The 23064-nt window shown below is 44.5% G+C and overlaps 1 protein-coding gene across 1 annotated transcript; it reads left to right on the forward strand.

Moving 5' to 3' along the window:
- Positions 1–4284: 4284 nt before the first annotated feature.
- On the forward strand, positions 4285–21130 carry LRRC32 (leucine rich repeat containing 32). The gene is made up of 3 exons (XM_072346692.1): positions 4285–4420; positions 13354–13444; positions 17616–21130. Exons 2-3 carry the CDS (start codon positions 13358–13360, stop codon positions 19554–19556), a joined length of 2028 nt encoding a protein of 675 aa, XP_072202793.1. The 5' UTR covers positions 4285–4420; positions 13354–13357; the 3' UTR covers positions 19557–21130.
- The last annotated feature ends 1934 nt before the right edge of the window (positions 21131–23064 follow it).

Genomic DNA, 23064 nt, shown 5'->3' on the forward strand with positions numbered 1-23064 from the left:
AAAGTTCATCATCCTCCCAGTGGCAAAATTCCCTAAAGAGCTGGAGGAACAGAAAAAGAGAAGCTCTCAGTGCATTTTTTTTTTTATTTATTTTTTAAAGAACAGGCTATAATCAGAGCTGGAGGAAATAGAGCAGAAATATCAAACTTTGTTTAGTCTGGGGAAAATATCATTTATAATTAGAGATGGGCATCCTGTTGACACGATACAACCTATTTTAAGCATGAGGTGAGCACATGGTCAACTGTTAATCTCTTGCAAGTGATTAATTCTGCCAGTTCATCTCTGACTGGCTGGTTTCCATTATTTTCTTTTTAATTTGTGGTCTCTGAAAAGCAACTAGGATAATGCCATCTCAAGATAATGATGCTTATACTGGCAGTGATGCCTTGGAGCATCTCAGTAGCGGGAAGTTTTGGTTTCTGTTTATTCACAGCTATTCGTCTCCATGCCATCTCCAGCAGCCAAGCTTGCTGTTTTCTCCCATGGAAGAGTGGGAATCCCATGAGATCTGTACGGGTTGAGCCTGTGGCAGGAGGTGGCTCGTGGTTGACCTCATGTGGCCGTGCACCAACTAGTGGTCCTTTATTCTGAAGTGATATTTGCTTGTTGACACATCCTGATGCCTGAGTGTGAGGAAGGGCCAGGTCTGTGCAGATAGGGCCAGGGTTCTCTCCCTGTGACAGACATCATTAGATCAAGAGATATAACCAGAGAAACATCATCCCTCAGGTGTCACCTGGAATCAGCCATAGGTTGACCCATATCTTCTGAGACCCACACAACAGATCTGGAGGTGCAGCAATAGTAGAGTCTGTGGGAATGATTTCTTCTGTTTCCATATGTGGATTAAATTTATTTTTGGAAGACTTTTTCCCCTTTCAGTGATGGATCACTTTCCTATTCATGCTCCACTTGGAATATACAACAGAACTCACTTCTCTAAGTAGCCGGTCCACATGGCTGCTGTGACATCAAATTGGCCATCAGGTCTGCCTGGCTCAGTGACAGGAGGTGAAACAACATATGCTTGTGCTTTGGTGAACTTTCTCTGTGGGTAATTCCTAGCTGACTAAAATAGCATGGAATTAGAGAAGAGTTTCAGCTTGGAAGGCAGGTATTCCTCAAGAAAACAATGTTGAGCTTGTGCCAAACCAAACTGTGTAGCCATTCACTAGGGGTGATGTCACAGGATGCAGCAATAATGGATAGTTAGTTCAGGCATTGCACAAAATGTCAAGGGCCATGCTGCTTTCAGATCATAACCTTACTTCTTGATACATGTCATGCTGTCTTTCTTAAGGGGACAATATTCATTAGACTTAAATAAATACTGTGATGTGAATCACAACTTTGTAGGATGCTCTTAAAACATTAAAGTTTCTATAAGGGAACAAGAACATGCCCATCCTTATATTTGTCATGCAGGGTAATGTTTATCAGGGATAATGCTGAGGGAGTTGGGGTTGTTTAGCCTGAAGAAGAGGAGGCTCTTGGAAGACCTTATTGTAACTATTCTATATATAGAGTAGCTCTTAAGAAAGATAAAGACTTTTTGCCAGGATCTGTGATGACAGAAAAAGGACTTTTAAACTGAGAAAGGATAGATTTAGATTGGCTGGTGATGGTGATGAGATGCTGGAACAGTTGTCCATAGAATCATAGAATCATAGAATCATAGAATCATAGAATCATAGAATCATAGAATCATAGAATCATAGAATCATAGAATCATAGAATCATAGAATCATAGAATCATAGAATCATAGAATGGTCTGAGTTGAAAAGGACCACAATGATCATGGAGTTTCAACCCCTGCTATGTGCAGGGTCACCAAGCAGCAGACCAGGCTGCCCTGAGCCACATCCATCCTGGCCTTGAATGCCTCCAGGGATGGGGCATCCACAGCCTCCTTGGGCAACCTGTTCCAGTGCATCACTACCCTCTGAGTGAAAAACTTCCTCCTAAGATCCAACCTAAACTTCCCTTGTCTCAGTCTAAAAACATTCCCTTCTTATTCCAGAAGTTGTGGATCACTGGGGGTGTTTAATGTTGGGTTGAACAGGACTTTGATCTAGAGAAAGATGTCCCTACACTCCTGGCGGGGGGTTGGATTAGATGATCTTCAAGTTCCCTTCCAACACAACCATTCTATGATTTGGTGATTTATGAAGAGAGTGAATTTATTGTTTGCAGATCATGAGCTCCAGGAGCCGGATCTGCACAAATAAATTGACATCCATCTCAGTACTGAGGAAGAACTAGAGGGACCACCACCGTGACATTCTGAGGATATCACTATGCTTTTGGAGCTTCTGCATATAAGCAGGCTTTGCTATAAGATCTGCCTCTACTGCTAAGAAAAGTCAATGATTTCTAAGTGTTCACTGTTACTGAAAGTTAAGTGACTTTGACCTTTATTAAATATAAACACAGATATCCATACACAAGACAACTGCTACTGCTAGTAATAAAGCCATTGTTTGCTTCTTTTCTATTATATACTCATCATTATTTATCATCTTTGTTACACACTTAAAACAGCAACATGTGCAAGATGTATTCGCTGTGCTATTTAACGAACCGCATCTCACACATCTGTTGATGCTTTCACCCAGAGCCTCCCACTACATTGCAGATCTGGAAAAGCTCTGAATCACAAAGGCTGGTGTGCTACAAGAAACCCATCAGCAACCTGTTGTGGAGGGGCAAAGGCTGCATGCTGGCATGTGTTGAACAGAACACTCAAAGGTTTTTGGCACATGGGATGAAAGGATATGCCTTTTATCTGACTTTACCAAGGGACATGGTTTAGTGGTATGGGGGGTTGATGGTTGTTCTCAGTGACCCTAATTGTCTTTTACCAAATGGATCCAGACAAGCAGAGCAGAATTTATGCTATTCAGGAGAAAAGAGACAGCGCTGCATTTTTCTTGTTGTTATTATTATTTTCCAGTAGAAATCAATGCAAATAATGGTCTAAAGGTGGGAAATGTCCAGTGCTGAAGCCAAACTTCTCCTCTACGGGCTTTGCTTGGCACAGATGTTCTTGGCACTCACCTTGACACATGGAGTGTCTTCTTCGTGCAGGGGAAGCAAGGTGACTAACATCTGCCATCACTGGTGACATCTTCCAAGAGTGCACTGCACACTGTCTCAGAGGAGAAGGTCTGTGCCATCACAAACACACCTGCAGTTCAATGCCAGCAGTGGCAATGGTGGAGGTGCTCCCCATAGGTGTAGGGTGTGAGGTTGGCAGTGATCCTCAGTGCCATTTGGGATTCCACAGTGGGTGTGCCAGTCCAAGGGAGATCAGGACACAACTAACAAAGCTAAGACTCAGCTTGCCCCTAAGACGTCTAGTCTTAGAAGCTCCTAAGGATCCTAGAATCATAGAACAGCTTGGGTTGAAAGGGACATCCAGCTGGCAAAACCCTATCAGAATTGGTATTTCTGGAAACTGGTGTGTGAGGCCAGCGGACACCAGCCCAGTGACCAGGGCACTTCTGAGCAGAAGACAACATGAGCAATTCCCAGCTCTCCAACCCATCCACAAGACAGCAAGGAAAGAAATCAAACCAATGACCAAGGAAACACTAAGGAAAAAAATGATCAAAGGAAAAGAAAACCAGGTCTGTCTCATCATCCTTTTCAGAAGGTATTTCTGTTATTACCCATTCAAGCATGAAATTGAGTTTATCCTTTCTCCCAGGGGCACATCTCACTGTTGTGTCACAGAGAGATGCTGGAAGACAAAGTGCTGTGCTCACCCCACTCCAAAATTACCTTCTCCCCTCACACTCCATCCTGCACAGAGCTGATGGGTTTGCCCTTTTTGGGGTGTATGTGGGTCTATGACCCTTGAACAGTCCCATCTTGCTTATGGGTCTACAGGGCTGTCTACTTCCACTTTGTCCCCACAGTTTACCCCAGCCCAGACTGTGTCACCGAGCCCTGCAAAGGGGATTTCTGTGGTGCTCGCAGCCTGTTCCGTGTGTCAATACGAGAGAAGCGTAATCACCAGCTGAGAAACTGCAGGAAATAAGCCAAGGTTGAATGAACGAAATGGAAAATAAAGAGAAGCACAAGAGGACACACACATTTTAAAACTATTACGGAGGTATGCGTTCACGTGCTCATGGGAGCCTGGGAATATATAAGAGCTCATGACTGCGAAGGAATGAATTCAAGGACCGGTCTATGGGGAGCGTGGTTGTTTCTTTCTTTTTTTTTTTTCCTCTCCCTGTGACTTCAAACTTCTCTCTGAGCTCGCAGAGTTTTAGTCAGCTGGCATGCAACAGAGGTTCGACTTCCCCAAGGAAACTCTTCCCCAGCTCGCGCTGGGACGGCTGCTGGGAGCGTCTGGGAGGCAAAAAGCTGCGGGCAGAGGCGAATCCTCCTCCTCCGACCCCAGATCAGGTACGTGGAGAAGCGCTGGGAAGTTGAGCTGGGAGCTTTTTGGCTGCGGGGACGCAGAGCTGCTGCCTTTAGAAATAGAGCAGATGGGGAAGGTGCTGTGTAAATAAGATAGCTGTGTTTATGCGCTGGTTAAACACTCGATGTAAATGTCTCTATCTGCACAGCTGTATATTCCAAGTCATCGGGACTTGAGCTGCAGAGAGTTGCACTCTTTAAGTTAAGGAGGCACCGGTTCATTTGTAGCCATAGAGTCATTAACTGTGTTAGCAGGCACAAAAGATGGGGAGATAAGTTTTATCCTTTCTTCACAGCACTTTATTCTATTTATGGTGTTACTGCATTGTAGTGCCCTGAACCAGGAGTGCTGCAGAGATTGGCACTGTGCTCACTGATTAATGCTGCTCTCCCAGCACTCTGACACTGCGTCCTCATACAGCCTTGGGCAAATCACACTGTCCCAGGCTGAAATGAAGTGAAATGCTGCTTAGCTTGCTGCTCTCCTTGCTATCAGTGCTGTCACTGGGCTGTCCCTGTTGGAGCACAAGGTGTGGGTTAACAGCATTGGTCTATTGCTCCTATCCTCGCAGCCTGAATGTCACCTTGGGCGAACAGTGACTTATTGGTAGTGGCTGTTTGTGTTGCATCCAAACTCGTGAGGAATTGATGTTTAGAGGATATTTGGAAATAGCAAAGTTCTACAAAATCTTAGTTCATATAAAAGTCACAGAAAACATTTTAAAGCCAAGCTCTGTTGTATTTTTTATCAAAGTACACATATGTCTCCCTTATACAGAATCCAAAGTTTGGCTTTCCACAAAATAAATAAGTCGTAATAATACTAACCTGGTGTTTTACCAAGATGTACTTTTTCCAGATTTAAAATAATCCTATTGATGAATTTTTTGGGGGATTTCAACATCAAAAATCTATGATCAGTCTTGTCTTTCTAAAGCAGATTGGTGACTGGATCAATGCTTGGCCTTTATTAATACAGTTATGAATGAATTCACATGTGGGTATCAGTGTTGCGCAAGTCAAATGTACCAGAAATAGTTTTCCTCACTTCATTTTATCTCCGGTTGTATTGAGTATCCCCTGCTGTATCACACAAATTGAGAACAGCTATTCTCGAAAAAACTAACTCCACTGTCAGAAAAATTACTGAAATAAAAACTGATTTCTCTCTGTGTTTTACTGTGCGTAGGTTAAAGCTGGTCAGAAAGCATTATGGTTTGGTTTGTGGCTTTGAGTTTCTCCGAGAATTTTGCTCTCCACAGAGAGAATTTTGTATTCAGATAGTTTCATCTTCAAGTGCCAGCTCATGTATCTTTGGGTAAATAGAACTTAGTGAGTTTTCACATGCTTTGCCACCCCTCCGCCCAACCCCTCTCTTGGGGCTGATGGTTTCATGCAATTCTCATCCATTTTATATATATATTTTTTCTATTTATGTAAAATCAGAGGTGAATGAAACAGGGGAAGTTGTTAAATCCTGTGTGTATTTGCTGTCCAAGTGGGCTGGAAAGCTGATGTCTCCCAGATAATCTATGGTGGGGAAATGCTGTTGGCTGCCTGGCCTGATAGAGATACCTAAAGAAAGAGGACCACATGGGAGCAAGAGAAGGAAGGCAATAGGCAGGGGAAAAGCCTGATGTAAGTCATGCAGGTGTTGTGGGATCGATTGGTTTGTGGACTTGATGCTGGAGAGATAGGAGTTTGAACCTGTGTATGGTGCCTGTCATCACAGAATAGAATGGCTTGGGTTGTAAGGATCTTCAAGGGTCATCAAGTTCCAAACCATCTGCCACAGGCAGGGTTGCCAACTGCTAGATCAAGAAGAAGATTAGGCTGCCCAAGACCCCATTTTGGTGTTGAACATTACCAGGGATGGAGTATCCAGTTTCTCTGGGGAGTCTGTGCCAATGCCTCACCATTCTCTCAGTGAAAAAATTCCCCATGACATCTAACTGAACTGAAGCAGAAGAGATGCTGTAGGGTCTCAGGAACTGGAGCTGTGCCTCCTTCTGAAAGTCCATGCCTGAGGATAGCCTGGGTTATTTAGTTTTTAATAGGGTTAATATTGCTGTTGCCCCCAGTTCCCTGGGGGGATGAATCACCGGGGAGCTATTCTGGCCAAAGGGAGCAAGATGTGTCCCACTCCTGCCCTTGCAGTTCAGACCCACTTTCTAAGGCAGGAGTTTGTTTTGTTTACTTCTCTGGAGAGTTTGATTCATGCTGCTTGACACAGGACTCAACCCAAAAGCAGTGCCTTAGAAAGCAGCAGCGTTATGGATGGACAGACTCCAAAAGGGCTGAAAGTTCAAGACATATAATCGTCAAGACATATTCTTGTTTATCAGAAACCCTTGGGAACCTGCAGCAAATTGTGGGTAGGCTCGTGAGAGCCAAAGGCTGGGATTTGCTTTTTTTACTGTGGGCTATGCTGGGAATAGGCTTTGGAGGAGAGAAGTGATCTCAAGAAACACCCATCTCTGTGTTGTGTTGGATCCCTAATTCATAGAATCATAGAATCATACATTGGCTTAGGTTGGAAGTGATCTCAAAGCCCACCCAGTTTCAATCCCTCCCATGGGCTGATTGCCTCCCACCAGCTCAGGTTGCCCAAGGCCCTATCTGACCTGGTCTTGAGCACCTCTGGGATAGGGGTATCCACAACATCTTTGGGCAACCTGTTCAGATCTTCCAATCTGTTTGATGCAGGTGACCCAATCTATCTGATGGATTCTGTACTGAATCATAGAATCACTGAGGTTGGAAAAGACCTCTAAGATCAGCAAGTCCAACCCCAACCCACCATTAACACTAAGAACATCCCTCAGTGCCAAATCAAGCCTTTTCCTGGACACCTCCAGGAACAGTGACTGCACATGAAAGTAGATATGGTTCAAAAGCCTTTTAAGTTATAGACTGTTGGGTAGAAAACAGCAAGTAAATATTGCAAAAATGAAGTCATCCAAAGGCTCCAGGATCTGAAACTTTTTGTTTTCTGATCCTCTTTATAAAAGAGGGCAAAGACAGTAAGGATACCATAGTGGCTGATCACTCCCAGCGTGGTTACTGTGCCTCTAAGGCAGAGGTTTTAATGAAGTAAAGTTTTGAGAAGCAGAATCAGTGCATGCCCTTCCCTCCTGCTTTGCCATTTGTTTCTGTCATCTTCACAGTTGAGCTGACACAACTGTGTGGCCACTCAATAAATCAGCCTAAGGTATAGAAATGCAATGAAGCCCTGTTATTTTACCAGCAAATCCAAGCTTCCCAAAGTGCTCTGAAAATTCAGGTGTCAGAGAATGTGAGGCTGCACTCATCACGTTTTGTTGTAGGTAGATTTGTATTCCATCTCCAAATACAAATCAAATTCAATCATAGAATCATTGAGGTTGGAAACAACCACTGAGTTCAAGTCCAACCTCAACCCATCCCCACCATGCCTACTGATTGTGTCCTGAGACACATCCCCATGGTTCTTGAACATCTCCAAGGATGGTGACTCCATCATCTCCCTGGCAGCCTGGGCCAGTGCATAACCACTCTTTTGGATAATATTCTTTTCTGATATCTAACCTGAATGTGCTCTTTCCAAAGGAAAAAATATTTGATAATTTTTATCTTTTTCGGGGGGGGAGGGGAGGATATTTGATATTTGATGTTTTCTTTGCAAAAGTGGTTGCATGTTGCAAGCACTATTGAATGATGCTGATGATGCAACTCAGAGCATCCAAAAGGCATTGTAACCTCCGGACACCACAGTGGTCCTCAGGTTCAGGTTAGCAACATTCTCACTGGTAAGCAGCTTCGTTAAGAGTTAAGCCTGAGCTCTTCTATCTGCTGTACCTAACTGTACCCTTTCCCAGCTATACACATACTGACACCTCTTCATAGCATTTAATCTCTCATCTTGGGGTGCACTGCAAGCAAACCATGTAATAAGAGCCAAGTTCTGGTATGCCCCAACCACAGGAAAAGCATGTTGCAACAGTTCAGGCTCCTGAGCCTGGGGGACAAAGGTGGTGAAATCAGTATAAAGGACTGTTTTCCAGAATCAGTCCAAAATTAGCAAAAGGAAATGAGGAAACCAGCAATTAGACTGCTGCTCCAGCCCTAGAGGGCAGCAGAAAATAATAAATAAAAAGCAGAACTCGCAGACATCAGAGCATAAGCGTCCCTTTTGCAATGGGATTTGTTACTAATAGGTCGGGCACACTGAGCAGTACTATGTACAGAAGCTTGGACTACTCTGACTCCATCAATCTCCTGAATTCTTGCTTACTGACTGGAAAACCCCAATAAATCTTCAGTTCAGGTGCATTATAGCTGAGTAGGCAATGGACTGGATGACCATGGGTGGCCTTTGCCAACTCTAATGATCCTGTGACACAGAAAGCCCATCCTGCCACCATATCATAGGACGCTTTGTGCAGTAAAAACAAGAGGGAGAGAGTTCAGGATTCAAGATTACGGGCTTTCTGTTTCTCAGCCATGATATTTAAACCTTTAACCCCAAAGAGGCTGTTTTCCTAAGCGTGATTTAGGTGCAGGGGTCGGAGGCTGCAACCCTTCATGAATGAAACCCGCAGCCTCATAGCCCTAAAATAAACAGCCAGAAACCTGAACCGCAACATTTCTGGGCTGGCCCTCCATCTGGGTTGCCACAGTTTTGGAGGAGGAGGAGGAGGAGTAGTCTTCTCTGACTAAAGGGAAGTCTTCCATTCCCCAGATGCTCTAACTAACCTCCAGGGTCTGGGCTTCCTGAGGAGAACTTTTCCACTAAAGACAGAAATGACTTTTCTCTCCCTTAGCTCGTTGCCGCTGTTTTGTATATAGGTCCCCCTCCCTGCATTTCCCATACCCCTCTCCCCATTTCCCGGGCCGTGGGTTGGTTTTTCCCTCTGCCCCATCAGTCACAGAACCGGGCCGCACCAGGCTGGAGCCATAACACCATCCCAGTGCCCCAAAGTCCCAGCCAACAGCCTGCAGGCTTCTCTCTGTGATTTCATGTCTGCTGGTCTGAACTACCAGTGAGCGTTAAGAATCAGAGGGACGAAACAGACCAGGGAGTGTGAGCTGACTCACCTCAGGGCCCCCCTCCCTTTCCCAGCAGCTCTTGCCGTGGTGCTTTGCTGCTGTTTTACCTTCCTGGGACGGCTGTCTGTGGGACCTCACAGCCACCGCTGCCTCTTTTCCCCCAGCCCAGCGCCCTTCCTCCTCCCCAGCCGTGTGCCCTCAAACCCCGCATAGCAGCACTCTCCTGCACCAGCGCCTTTCGTGCAGCTGCTGTCCCAGACCCACTGCCACCACAAGGACACAGGCTGTAGCAATGATGGTTTTATTTATCTCATGCATGCTTGAAAATGGAGGTGATGATGTAGGAGATGTTGGCATGCACCCAGTAGAAGGCATTGTAGTCATCAAGGAGTTTTCAGTGCACGATCCTTTGGTGGGCTGAGGTGTGCTCAATACTGCCAGCTGACCGTCCCCCTGAAAAGAGCAGGCTCAGATGGGCACAAGTGGCTCATGGAAATCACTCTCCCTGCTCTCTGCTCCACCTGCCTCTTTCCCTTTTGCTTGCCCTACTCTCACACAGGCCCTGGAGCTCCCGTAGGCCAAAGATGAACACAGCAGGGCATGCACTTTCCCTGGGCACCCCCCTTGCAGGGACGTGGGCAGCTGCTGGGATATGGGCCCCTTCTTCTTCATGGGTCCCTATCAGGAACATTGCATCTCTGGCTGCCTTTCCTCTCCTGACACCTGTATTGCCTTCTGCCCTGAGCAGCAACCTCCCCACACCAACAGACTGCAGCACTCACTTGCTTTGCTGCCTTACCTGCCATCCATCCACAGAACACACACTCTGGCTGGAGCTTCACGAGGAGTGTATAGAGGGTCTCTCACTCTCCACAGTGCTATCCATTGTATTCTCTCTCTGCTGGCACCTGAATTTATTCTGGAGGCACTGAGGATCATCAAATATCCCTGCATTAAGTCTAGGTTGGCCTCCATCCGACAGAGCACGGTTTGAACATCTTCCTTGTCCTCTTTCTGGCACTCAGTGTCCCAGGAAGCTGAGGCCATTTCTCCCGGTCCCTGGAAGTGAGAGAGCATGGGCACAGTGAAAGGGATGCAGACTTGTTTGGCAGAGCATCACCCTGCAGGACTTTGATTGGGGCGGAGCATTTCCAGCCTCGCCAGACTGCTTGGGGCAGCCCATGGGGCTCACACCACCTCTGGCAGGCCCTGTGTTGCATGGGGGGTTACAACTGTGTGACAGCCCTGTGGCTGGGCAAGTCCCTGGGGAGAGTTAACTGATATCTGGGGGTCTGCTTTCCTTGGCTGTCTTCACGTCTATGGCCTTGATGGTTCCCTGATCCGCAACCATGGTACTCTCTCTGCACAATGCAACTTGTCTGCTTACCTGTCCCTGAGCTCTTAATCTTCTCCAGAAGCCACAGGTCTTCCTCCACAGATGGTGAAAGTAGATAGTTAACAAGGCATCTGTAATGAGCCAGGTTCTCTCTCCTAGCACAAAGTAGTCCCAAAGCTGTCCCAGGATGCCAGGCAAGCTGTAGGCCTTCCGCTTGGTGTCCTGGGACTGCTGCTTTGTGCCCTCAGGAACCTTCCTGCCTCTGTACCAGACCTGTTTGGAGCACTGGGAAGGGCCAAGCCAGCTGGGCCAGTATGAGGTCAGGATCTTGGTCTCCACTGGATCCTGCTCCCTGGGAAGGATCCGGTTCTTATTCCTATTGTGGGGGCAGGTGTTCAGGCCAAACCAGCAGAGCCAGTAGGAGGTCAGGATCTTGGCCTGCACTGGATGCTGTTCCTCGGCAAGGACCCAGTAGTTCTGCCTGTCCTCGATCCTGATGGGGCAAGAAGTCAGGCCAAACCAACAGGGCCGGGAGGAGGTCTGCCTCTTGGTCTCCACTGGACTCTGCTCCTCGGGACGGACCTGGTTTGTCTTCCTGTCCTCAGCCCTGATGGGGCAGGAGGTTAGACCAAACCAGCAGGACCATGTGGAGAGCCTTCTCTTGGTGTCCTCTGAACGCTGCTCCTCAACAAGGACCTGGTTGTTCTTCCTGTCCTCAGTCCTGACAGGGCAGGAGGTCAGGCCAAACCAGCAGGGCTGGGTGGAGGTCAGGATCTTGGTCTCCACCGGATGCTTCTCCTCAGGAACATTCAGTTTTGGGTCCAGATTCCAGACCCAGCTGAGATAGCTGGCACAGCCAGGGCCATGTCCCACAAATGGAGACATGGTCAGAGCTCAGGTACTGGAAGAGCACAATAAGGTCTCCCCTCAGCTTCCTTTTCCTCAGACTAAACAGCCCCAGCTTCCTTAGCCTCTCCTCATAGGGCTGATTCTCCAAGCCCTTCATGAGCCTCGTTGCCCTTCTCTGGACCTGCTCCAGTACTTCCATATCTTTCTTGTGCTGAGGTGCCCAAAACTGGACACAGTACTCGAGGTGAGGCCTCACCAATGCTGAGTACAGGGGCAGGATGACTTCCTTAGTCCTGCTCACCACACCATTCCTGATACAAGCCAGGATGCCATTGGCCCTCTTGGCCACCTGGGCACACTGCTGGCTCATATTCAGCCGACTGTCCATCAGCACACCAAGGTCCCTTTCCGTCTGGGAGCTTTCCAGCCACACTTCCCCAAGCCTGTAGGGTTGCCTGGGGTTGTTGTAACCAAAATGCAGGATCCGACACTTGGCCCTGTTGAATCTCATTCCGTTCACCTTGGTCCATCGATCAAGTCTATCCAGGTCCCACTGTAGTGCCCTTCTCCCCTCAGGCAGATCAACACTCCCTCCCAGCTTGGTGTCATCTGTGAACTTACTGAGGGTGCACTCAATCCTCTCATCCAAATCATCAATGAAGATGTTAAACAGAAGCGGCCCAAGCACCGAGCCCTGGGGGACGCCACTTGTGACCGGCCGCCAACTGGATTCCACTCCATTGACCACAACTCTCTGGGCCCGGCCATCCAACCAGTTCTTCACCCAGCGGAGCGTGCGCCCATCCAAACCACGGGCAGCCAGCTTCTCTACCAGAATGTTATGGGGGACAGTGTCAAAGGCCTTACTGAAGTCCAGGTAGACCACATTGACAGCCTTTCCTTCATCTACTAAGCGGGTCACCTTGTCATAAAATGAAATCAGGTTAGTCAGGCAGGATCTACCATTCATAAACCCATGCTGACTAGGCCCGATCCCTTGGCTGACCTGGAGTTCATCCATGATGATACCTGAGATTATCCTTTCCATAACCTTCCCAGGCACCGAGGTGAGACTGATGGCTCACAGCTCTTGTTTCTGAATGACAGTCCCTTGACTTCCATCAGGACTTGGCACCTATAACTCCAGAGTAGTTAAAGTACTGAGTTGCCTCTATGGGAAGAAGCAGGGGGCTCGAGAGGTCACTTAATCTTGAGTAGTTGTCTTTCTCTGTGACACCAGAGACACTGTCCAGCTTGGGCATCTAGACTTCAGTGGGTGACTGGAGTATCACCTAGGTAGCAGCTGAAATAAATCACACCAGGGCAACCCCACAAGATGCCTTGAACTTTTCTTTCAAGTCTTTATGTAGATCTCTCTTTTTCCTGCGTGTCTTAAATCAACACAGATACACATAGGTGGATGCATTAATTTTAGGAACATGGTTGTGATACGTCAGTGGTTAATGGCCTTTCCCAAACTTAGTGATTCTATGACTCTATGAGAGGACATGGTGGTGATGGGTTGATGGTAGGACTAGATGATTTTACTGGCCTTTTCCAACCTTAATTATTTTTTATTCTAATTTATTGTACTGCAGTTGTGCCTTTCTGTGATAGGTGATGTTCTGATGCCAGCTTTCTCATGCATGCATGAACTGACTGTGGTGCCATGTTTGACATCTAACCATAACCAATTTCCTTGCAGAACCATGAGACTGTACGTTGTCTTCCTCCTGTCAGTGGTGAATGGGGGGATGTCCAATCATTGGCCTGCTGAGGGGATGCCCTGCCAAATGGTAAGGTCACCTCAAGATCTTGGATGAGTTTGCAACTATCCATTACAGGTGCTGCCCAAATAATGATGCCCTCTGTGAAGAAAGCTCTGTGTAAAGGCTTTTCCTGTTGGCCGAAATAGGCTTTGCTGGGTTAGTAGATGCTCTGAAGACTGCTCTTGGGTTATGACCATTTCTCACTGCAGCCACATACCTACAAGGGGGAAAAAAGGGGAAAGATGTTGTCTCTGTATTTTCTAAGGAGTGGTTGGTTGGAAGAAATTTGACCTGATTTCCCCAAGACTGAACAGGGATCTTGTGACTGAGGCAGAGAAGGAGCTTAGACCTAAAATCTACTTCTTTATATCAGGCCTAAGTTCTCTGTGCTTTAAATAAAGCCTCTTCTGTGAAATACATCTACAGCAGCCTTCGTAGTATCATTGTGTCTGACCTCTGCCCTGACACAGCACTGCTGTCAGGGAGTTACACCTGACTTCTAAAGAAAGTGACAAAGTCTCTGGCTCCTGTACAACATTTTCTTCTTGAATTTTTGCAGGCAACTGGAACCATATTATAAATGTTATTCATAGCAGAGCTTTCTCCCTTCCCTATCCAAGTGCTGCTGACAGTAACATGCCATTTAAAAATACTTCTTTCTTTTAATTTTTTTATTTTTTAATGTTGAAGTTCAGCACAAATCCTTGAGAATTTCCAAAATAGGGAAAAAATAATTTGCTAGCTGTACACATCTCCCTTATGGGACTCATTCCATTTCTGCCCACCCTGCTGCGTTGCTGTGCTTCCTGAATTCCAGAGAAATTAAGACCTAGTATATATAAAAAGATCTTGGGAAGGTGGCTGGATAGCTCAGCTCATTGGCTGCCGAGGAAAGACTGATGAACCCGCTGTAAACATGACAGCTTGGGTCCCATGTATCACAGTCACATGAATGCCAGACAAGACATGCAATAATCCGAGCAGATTTCACTCCGTTCCATTTCTTGATGGGTCACAGATCAGGCTGATTGCTGAGAAGTAAACACATGCTTGTTTCCACCACTGCACTATAAACTGCTTCCAACAGGCCAACTATACGGGCCAAAAACCCAAGGCTGTACACAATGAGTCTGGGATAAATTCAGCTCTGGCTGCAGCTGGGGGTTGGGATGCTCATCTGGTGTAGATTAACAGCTCAGCATCGCTAAAGTCAGTGGAGCTCTGCCACTCTTCATTTGCCGAGAGTTTCATGCAGTGGATGGAGGAGGGTGTAAATCTAAACACATTTCTACACTGCTCAAAGATGTTCCAGGGCTTGTTGATGTGTCCACTGGGAGTCCCACTTATTTCATAGGATGATTTTTTATCACTGCATCATTTTTTACATGTTGCCTTCCCTGCAGTGGCACCTTTAAGATAAGAAAGGCTCAGAATTGGAAACTTTCATCCCAAGTCTCCAGGAAGAGGCATAACACAGAAACCTGGGCCTCTCATCGCTCATGTTCTTGTAGGTGCACTGATCTTGTAAGGTTTTAGGAGGTAAAACGTCCATAAAAGCCATTACCTTTCTATTGAGCTAGGTCAGAGCCAGCCATTTGCTGAGACAAATGGCAAGAAGTCACAGCTTCAATGTCAAGAGGTTCTTCCTAGCTCACATTGCCTTCCAAGGAGGGAGTTTTTCCTCCTAAAGAAATTTATGTTAACTGGCAAAGGAGGCTCTTCCAATATATCATGCAAGGGAAGGATTTTCATAAAATTGTGTATTGCCTTGCATCAATGCCATGCAACAATATATCATACTTGTTACCATAGATTATCAGCCCACATGTGGTGCATATACAAATTGCTAAGACTTCATCGTGTGGTGAAGCCTTTACCTGGAAAGCACTTCTAAAGAACATACAAGCTGGCCCCAGGCAGCTCCAGCCCAAATTCTTTGGCTCAAACACTCATGATAAGATATGAAACACCAAAGCCTTGAATCCAGCTGCTTTGTTCACAGGGCTGTCACTGAGGTGGGTGACAACTTCCACCCAGTGAAGGACTGGAGTCAAAATTCAAACAATGGTCAACTTTTGAGTTGAAGTGTCATTTTTTCATCAGAAGACAAATACAGAATGAACCAAGTGTTCCACACTCCTCCCAACAGGCTTTAAATAATCCAGTGACAGCACCAACAGACCAATGAAAATTGAGAGGAGAAATGTCATAGAAACAAATGTTAGACACTGTCAGGTGCGGATTTTCTCAGACCCTTTTATCACTTGGAGAGGTCAGTGCATTCAGATTAAAGGCCCAACCCTACAAGTGGTGACTGAGTTCTCCATCATGGTCTTCAGTGAAAACCTGAGTGGCATTGATGGGCATTGGATGATATTGGTTACTCTGTGTAAGCAGAGTAATCAAAGTGCATGATTCAATCACAGAATCATAGAATCATAGTATTGCTTAGGTTGGAAAAGACCTTCAAGATCATCAAGTCCAGCCGCAGATCATCAAGTCCATCTGCAAAATCAGATCTTAGGGAAGTTTATACCATCGAAAGGACTGTGGAGAATCCTATTTATATCTGACATTTATATGAGCATTTACAATTCTCCATCACATTTTTATGTGCTCTTCAAAACTCTCACAATGCAAAAGGGAGTCACAAAATACAGACTATTGCTCCACTTCTCCTAAGCAGATCTGTCACTTCATTCAGCAAGAATTTCACATGAAACAGATGGTTTATAATATTTCTTTAAATTAATGTTTCTGTAATGCTGGAAAAGCTAATGCAGAGCTTTACGTCATGGAATCTGGATTCTTTTTCACAGAAGTTAAGATTCATCAGATTTTTTTTCTTTCTTTCTTTCTGATCTTTCTACAAACAGTACATGACCCGGTCACCCATATACATTCATAACAAGAGTTTTCTTCCAGTAGATTAAATGCTGTCTAAGCCTTTTGCATTCCACTTCCTCCCACTGCCGTGTGTTCCCCTTAATAACAAAATACAGCTTGACATTTATGCAAGGATGGTTATCTCAGTGTTTCCAAGGTTCCTTATGAACACACATTCCAAATTTTCCTTTGGACATGGATTCAATCTTAGGTGCAATTAAATAGGCATTTATTTAGGAGATGAATTTGATGAGGTTGAATTTTTCTCTGCCCTGCTGCTGAGAAGTGGGTGAGAAAAGCGTGGTCATCACCACGTATCTTTTTCTCCTCAAAGCTGGCTTTACATGATATGTCTTCCCTGCTGCATTCATACAAACATAGAATCATTAAGATTGGAAATGATCTCTAAGTTCAACTAGTTCAACTGTCCGGTTACCACCAATACTGCCCACTAATCATATCTCTAGGTACCACATCTTCACGGTTCTTGAACAACATCAGTTCCCTGAGTAGCCCATTCCAATTCCCAACCACTCTTTCAGAGAAGTGTTTCCTACTGTCCAGCACTATTATGTCCATTGTGGTTGATGCGTGGGGATGAAGCATATGGATGGAGCATAAGGCATGCACCCCATGAGAGGAGATGAGAATTACTGCCTTAGGAAATGGATTCCTATGCATAGCATAAACAGAAAGAGTTTGGAAGTTTGTATCAGTATTGTATGAATAGTTGGCTGACCCAGTTTGTTACGGGCACACTGCCTACCTGCATCACGACTCCAAAGGAAGGCAAAATCAAATATTTGAGGGGCATGACTAATGAAGAGAGAGATTCCTTATCTTCCATGTCCCTGCTTTGGGAACTATGCTGCCAACAGAGAGGAGCCCTTCTTAGTACCACTTCTTGCATGTAGAGTTTGCAGAACCCATTAGAGTCATTTAGAATAAAGCTGAGAAAGGCAAAGATCAGAAGGAAAGTGAGGACATAGTTCTTGATTACAATGGAAACAAGTAAAACACCTTCACTCGGAACTATTAAAATAAGCTTGGGAAAAAGGAAAATGTGTAGTAGATATTATATGTAGATACAACTCTACTAGTTGAAGTTAGATATATAAAATGAAAGGAGTGCTAACACTTAACTGCAAAGAAGCATTAGAATGGCTGTGCTTGCTATATGAACGCTCAAAGAAAATTGTATGAGAAGGATCTTACCTTGTTGTTGAGTATTATTTTCTTTAAGTTTCATACAAATATGTTTTTCATCTGTCAGGTGACCTCCCATTTTCTCTCTCTTTTTCTTTTCTGTCAGGCAAACTTGCAGGCGTTTTGCCACAACAAAGACCTACACCAAATCCCTCGTGAGCTCCATCCAAATGTAAACAAGATAGATCTATCTGGAAATCTGATACAAAGCATCCCTGAAATGCCTTTACCCCTCTACACTTCCCTCCAGTGCCTTGATTTAAGCTCCAACCAGATAAGCTTCATCACGCCTGGAGTCTTTGCACACATGACAAGTTTGGTGGAAATAAATTTAGCTAACAACAACTTGTATGAGCTTGCTCAGACTGGGACAGAAGGGATTGGACTTTTACCCAAGGTGGAGATACTGGACTTATCTCACAACAGTCTCTACAATGGGATGGCTGAATATTTCATTAAACAAGCTCCAGCACTGCGCTATCTTTCACTGGCAGGTAACAGTATTATAATGATATCACACAAGATGTTTCAGGGATCTCCCAGTCTTGTGGAGATAGATCTGCAGAGTAATATCATCATGGAAATTGAAGAAGGTGCTTTTGAGACTCTACTGAATCTTTCCAGACTGAATCTCTCCATGAATTCAATTACTTGCATCTCTGATTTTAACCTCAGGCAGTTGGAGATACTTGACCTCAGCAGGAACAGCATTGAGTCCTTCCACACCACAGAGTCAGATGATGAGTACAGCTTAAGATGCTTGGATCTGAGTGAAAACAAACTGCTTCGCTTCCCAGTCTTCCCTCAGGTGAACAAGCTGGTAACTCTGAATTTATCAAAGAATTTAATTCAGCTCACAGCTGAATCCTCTCATAATAAAATGGACTACATGGAGAATGAATGGTTACATGCTCCTTTTCATCTTCTTGATCAGAAGCAAAGTAGAAACAAAAGTTCTCTTAATTTATCCCAACTTGTATACTTAGACTTAAGCTACAATGAAATTAAATCCATTCCGGATGAGTTCTTTGAATCGATGTTGTCTCTTCAAACCCTTAACCTCAGTAAAAACTGTCTTCAGACTTTTGAAGTAACTTCTGACAGTACATTGGTCTCCTTAACTGTCCTTGATTTGAGCTACAATGCTTTGCAGAGCCTCCTCCTACATGCTGACACTCTGTTGAATTTGAAGGAGCTCTATATTCAAAACAACCATCTTCAAACCCTCCAATTTGACATCTTCTCAAGACTTCCAAGTCTCAGGTGGCTCAATCTACAGAGCAACAACATCACTCTTTGCAGCATGTACTCGGGATTAGCGAAGGAAAGACTCGCTGGAGAGGAAAATGGTTGCATTTCATTTGTTGATGCTCCTGCTCTTCAGCACTTGTTTCTAGCTGACAACATGCTGAGCATCCTACCAGCACACACTTTCTTCAAGACTTCTCTGATTTTCTTGGATCTTTCCACGAACCCAGGGCTGACAATTGAAGTTAACGCTCTATCTGGACTGGAACAGTCACTTGAATACTTGCATTTACATGGCAATAGCCTGATAGAATTAAATATTGACTTGCCTTGCTTTAGTCACCTTAGACACTTAAACCTCTCTGAAAATCAGCTGAGTTGGCTGCCTAAGTGGGGCAGTGGCTCTCCACTGGAAGTTCTGGACCTACGGAACAATAGGTTTAGTACATTACAGAACAGCAATATTTTAGCTTTAGAAAACTCTCTTAAAAACTTGTATCTCACTGGTAACCCACTCAACTGCTGTGGAAATATTTGGTTGTCATCAATGATCCAGAACAAAAACGTCCAGATCTCGAACATAGAGCACTTAACATGTCAATACACCCAGAACTTTGGGTACCAGGAAGAAATGCACATTGGGAACATTAAACCAGAAGACTGTGAAAAAGAGGATCTAAAAAAAATCAACTTCCTTATTATATTAACAGTTGTGTTGGTTTTATCCGTGATCATCATCGGAGTGGGTTCGTTCTTTTGCTTTCGCAGGCAGAACTTCAGCCAACAGTTTAAAGCATAGCACAGAGATTGCCTTGAAAACTGAAGAAATCAGGTGCTACACTGCCGCCGTGTAGAAATGAAGGGTAAAATTCTTCTCCTTGACTTTTAACTGTGGATTTTAAGGCAGTTTCACAGCTCCCCTGAACTAACCCACTACAGGGTTGCAGTGAATTAAGGGAGAGTTTACCACATTTTGCATTTGCTTTGTTCACAAGCAGATCTGCCTAAAGGTTCTTAGGGCTGTTGTAGACTCTGTAAAGCCCTGTGGTTGTGAGGGAGGCGTGATTTAAACCAGACCAAAAGAGAAAGCCCTCTAAATCAGGAGACATTTCATTAATTTCACTAAACTCAGAGATGCTTTGTTGATGTCACCTCCACATAGAGAGTTTCATGTATATATACATACATACATATAACATTATAGATATCTATAGTGTTACAGCAATCACTTTTTATGCCAGCTGTTGATGGCATCAGCTGAATAGGAAAGCCCTTCTCAAAGTAGTTTAACACTATGAGATGTGACTCCTTACACTGAGATTTCCGTGTTGTTTTTTCTTTCTCCAAAAAAAAACCTTAGAAATGAGATCTCCTGAGCATTAAAATGAAATCACAAAATCACCAGGGCAGCCCAAAATAGGATCATTCACTGTAACAGAAATCTCAGGTGTGAAACAGCTGCACTACGTATTACCCAGGCTTGCTCAGAAGGTCACGGGTCCATAGTTTAACTCAAAGAGGAGAAATTTGCCCCTCTCGTGCAATACATATTTAACTGGGTTTAATGTGAAGAAATTCATCTCTGGGGTGGACTCTTTTTTAAAGAAAAGTCTTAGAGAATGAATTTCAACCAGCTATCGTTGGACTGAAATGTTTGTATTTCTAAGAAAAAAACTGTTGGGAACTCACTGCATACAGTTGCATTTCAGTGCAAAAAGATGATGACAATATATCTATTTTTAAAGGTCACAGAAGATTAGACATGTTTTAAAGACAAAAACGTGAAACAAGATGCAAGGAACTGAGTCCTGGGCCATTATTCAGTTCAGAGGTCCACTATCTTTCCCTGCTGAGGACTGGTTGCTAGTAGAAGTCTGTAGATCTTCGGTCTGTGATGGTTTAATATGATCAACCTGTTGTGTTGCTAAAATCAGAGCCTGACATATGTTATGTCCTGTACTCTGATGGCAGATTCACCCTTTTGAAGTGAAAAATAAAAGCTTTCCAACAGCAGGAGTCTGACCTACCTGTGGGCCCAATAGCTTTGAAAGGAGCCACAATGGGTTCTCTGTTAATGCCAGGAAATGTACATTACAGACAGCACATAAGAGAAATAGAAGTCAAAGCAAAACCTGTTCAGGTAAATAACTCAGAGTCAAATTGCTGCTCCACTACTTCTTTCTTCATGCTAGTGAATGTCAAAATTAACACACTACAGAAGGATGTATAATTCTATTTTTTAAAGCAGATGTGTAAGTAACTGGCTGGTCATTTTTGTTGCAGGATTTTGTACAATAAAAACACCCTTTGAATTTTGTAAAATACACAGGGATGTGAATATATTAAAGCACCAGCTTGGAATACTCCACAGGCGAAAAGTTATGTCTCCCTATTCTTTCTATGGTGTTCAGAATTTAGGTCTATAACCAGTCCCAGTTGGGATATATCTTAGTGGACAGCTAATGAACGTAAAGGATGTGTAATGGAGATGTACACAAATGATGTTGGAATAACTCATTGGCACAGCCAGTTGGCAGGACCATGCCCTAATGGTCTAATACGTGTGAATCACAAAATCACTGAAACACAGATTCACAGGCTGGTTGAGGTTGGAAGGGCTCATCTAGGCTAATCCTCTTGCTCAAGTAGGGCCATGGAGAGCACATTACCCAGGACAATATTCAAACAGTGAAAAGCAAGTGAGAGCTGGCACTGTGCATTCTCTCAAGTTCTTACTCTTTTAGAAGAAAGTTTGCACAAGCAACAATCCCTGGGCTTAGTTGGAAGCCCAGTGTTGAAGTCTTTGAGCTTTTCCTTTGATGTGAAAGCAAGCTGTGCTGTGTGCCCCGACATGGGCAATTTAACCATACTCTGAGTTCATGCCTTTCTTATTGAGCACAGTAAGATAACATCTCCTTCTGAGACACAGTATTAGCTTGACTGCCAGGACTGGAATTAGTTAATAACCTGACGACAGAGCCAAACCCATTTAATTAACAGTTTTAACACTGCTTTTGTTTGGCTGTACCAAAAGGAAGTGCTTGTTATTACTAAACATCTGGGACCAATTAGGCTTTCATTGACTTCCATGGGAGCAGAAAAGCTTTCTCGAGGAATAAGCCCCAGGAGTAACATGCAGCATGGCTCATTTGGATTTCTCTGTTAGCAACATAAGCAAGTGAGAAGTGACATGAGCCTGCTCTTGCCAATTTGGTTATTTTAAACGGGATGAGGAGTGTGAGGGAAAGGAAATTTGAGTAAAGGAGTTAGAAGAAGGAAAACGGTGAGAAATTGAAGAATTCAATGCTCTTATTCCTCACAATAGGGGTACAGACATGTTAGCCTCAGATCTTGAAGCTCAAACATCAAAGTATCTGTCCCTGCACCAGATCTAGCTATTACTCTCACATTACACATCTTTCCACCACTTATTCATGTTGTCTCAATAAGTTGGAAAGATACAGGTAAGCTTTGATTTTGTAATCTTGGTTTACACCCTTATAGAATCATAGAATCATAGAATAGCTTGGGTTGGAAGGAACCTCAAAGATCATGAAGCTTCAACCCCCCAACCGCATGCAAGGCCACCAACCTCCACACGTAATATCAGACCAGGCTGCCCAGGGACCCATCCAGCTTGGCCTTGAACACCTCCAGGGATGGACAGGGCATCCACAACCTCTCCATGCAGCTGTTCCAGCACCTCACCACTCTCTTGGTAAAGAATAGATTCCTATTATAGATTCCTCTTATAGATTCTTATAGATTCCTCTTTCATAAAGTCCCTGCAACAACATCTGCCTATGCAAAAGGAGTTTGTGCTAAAATAAACGTCTTTTGGGGACTGTGGGATGTGTAGTACATAATGTGGGATTTATGAAGAAAATGCAGCTGTTTTTGCTGTTGCAAGCAGCACACAATTTCCTCTCTGAGTTTGCTTGGGGCAGGACAACAGACCTCCTTCACGTATTTCCTATCGCACAGTTGCTACACGTAAGACTCAAATTGGTTCCTGTGATTTGTTCTCTAAAATGATTCTCTGCAGTGGAGTCAGACAGATGTAAGTACTGGAAGCACTGGAGAACTCCCAGAGCAGGACACAGAAAGTTCAGCAACTTGTGACTCATTTGGTCATCCACGGAAAGTCACGTCCCAGTTTCCAAAGGCATGAGCTTTTCCTGCAAGGCTGAAATGAAATAACACCTGAGCAGATTACAGAGCCTTTGATTGCAGAGCTCTCTGGTAAAACCTCAGTCAGTTCAGAACAAGCCACTGTGGATTTGTGCTAATATCATTAAGTACCTCCT

The sequence above is a fragment of the Excalfactoria chinensis genome, chromosome 1 (assembly GCF_039878825.1).
Source record: "Excalfactoria chinensis isolate bCotChi1 chromosome 1, bCotChi1.hap2, whole genome shotgun sequence".
Taxonomy (NCBI): Eukaryota; Metazoa; Chordata; class Aves; order Galliformes; family Phasianidae; genus Excalfactoria; species Excalfactoria chinensis.

What these genes read in the sequence shown, in the direction of transcription:
- LRRC32 (XM_072346692.1), top strand. Translation starts at nt 13,358, where the DNA reads ATGAGACTGTACGTTGTCTTCCTCCTGTCAGTGGTGAATGGGGGGATG. An exon ending in AGGGGATGCCCTGCCAAATG is followed by an intron (nt 13,445 to 17,615) that starts GTAAGGTCACCT and finishes CTTTTCTGTCAG; the next exon opens with GCAAACTTGCAGGCGTTTTG.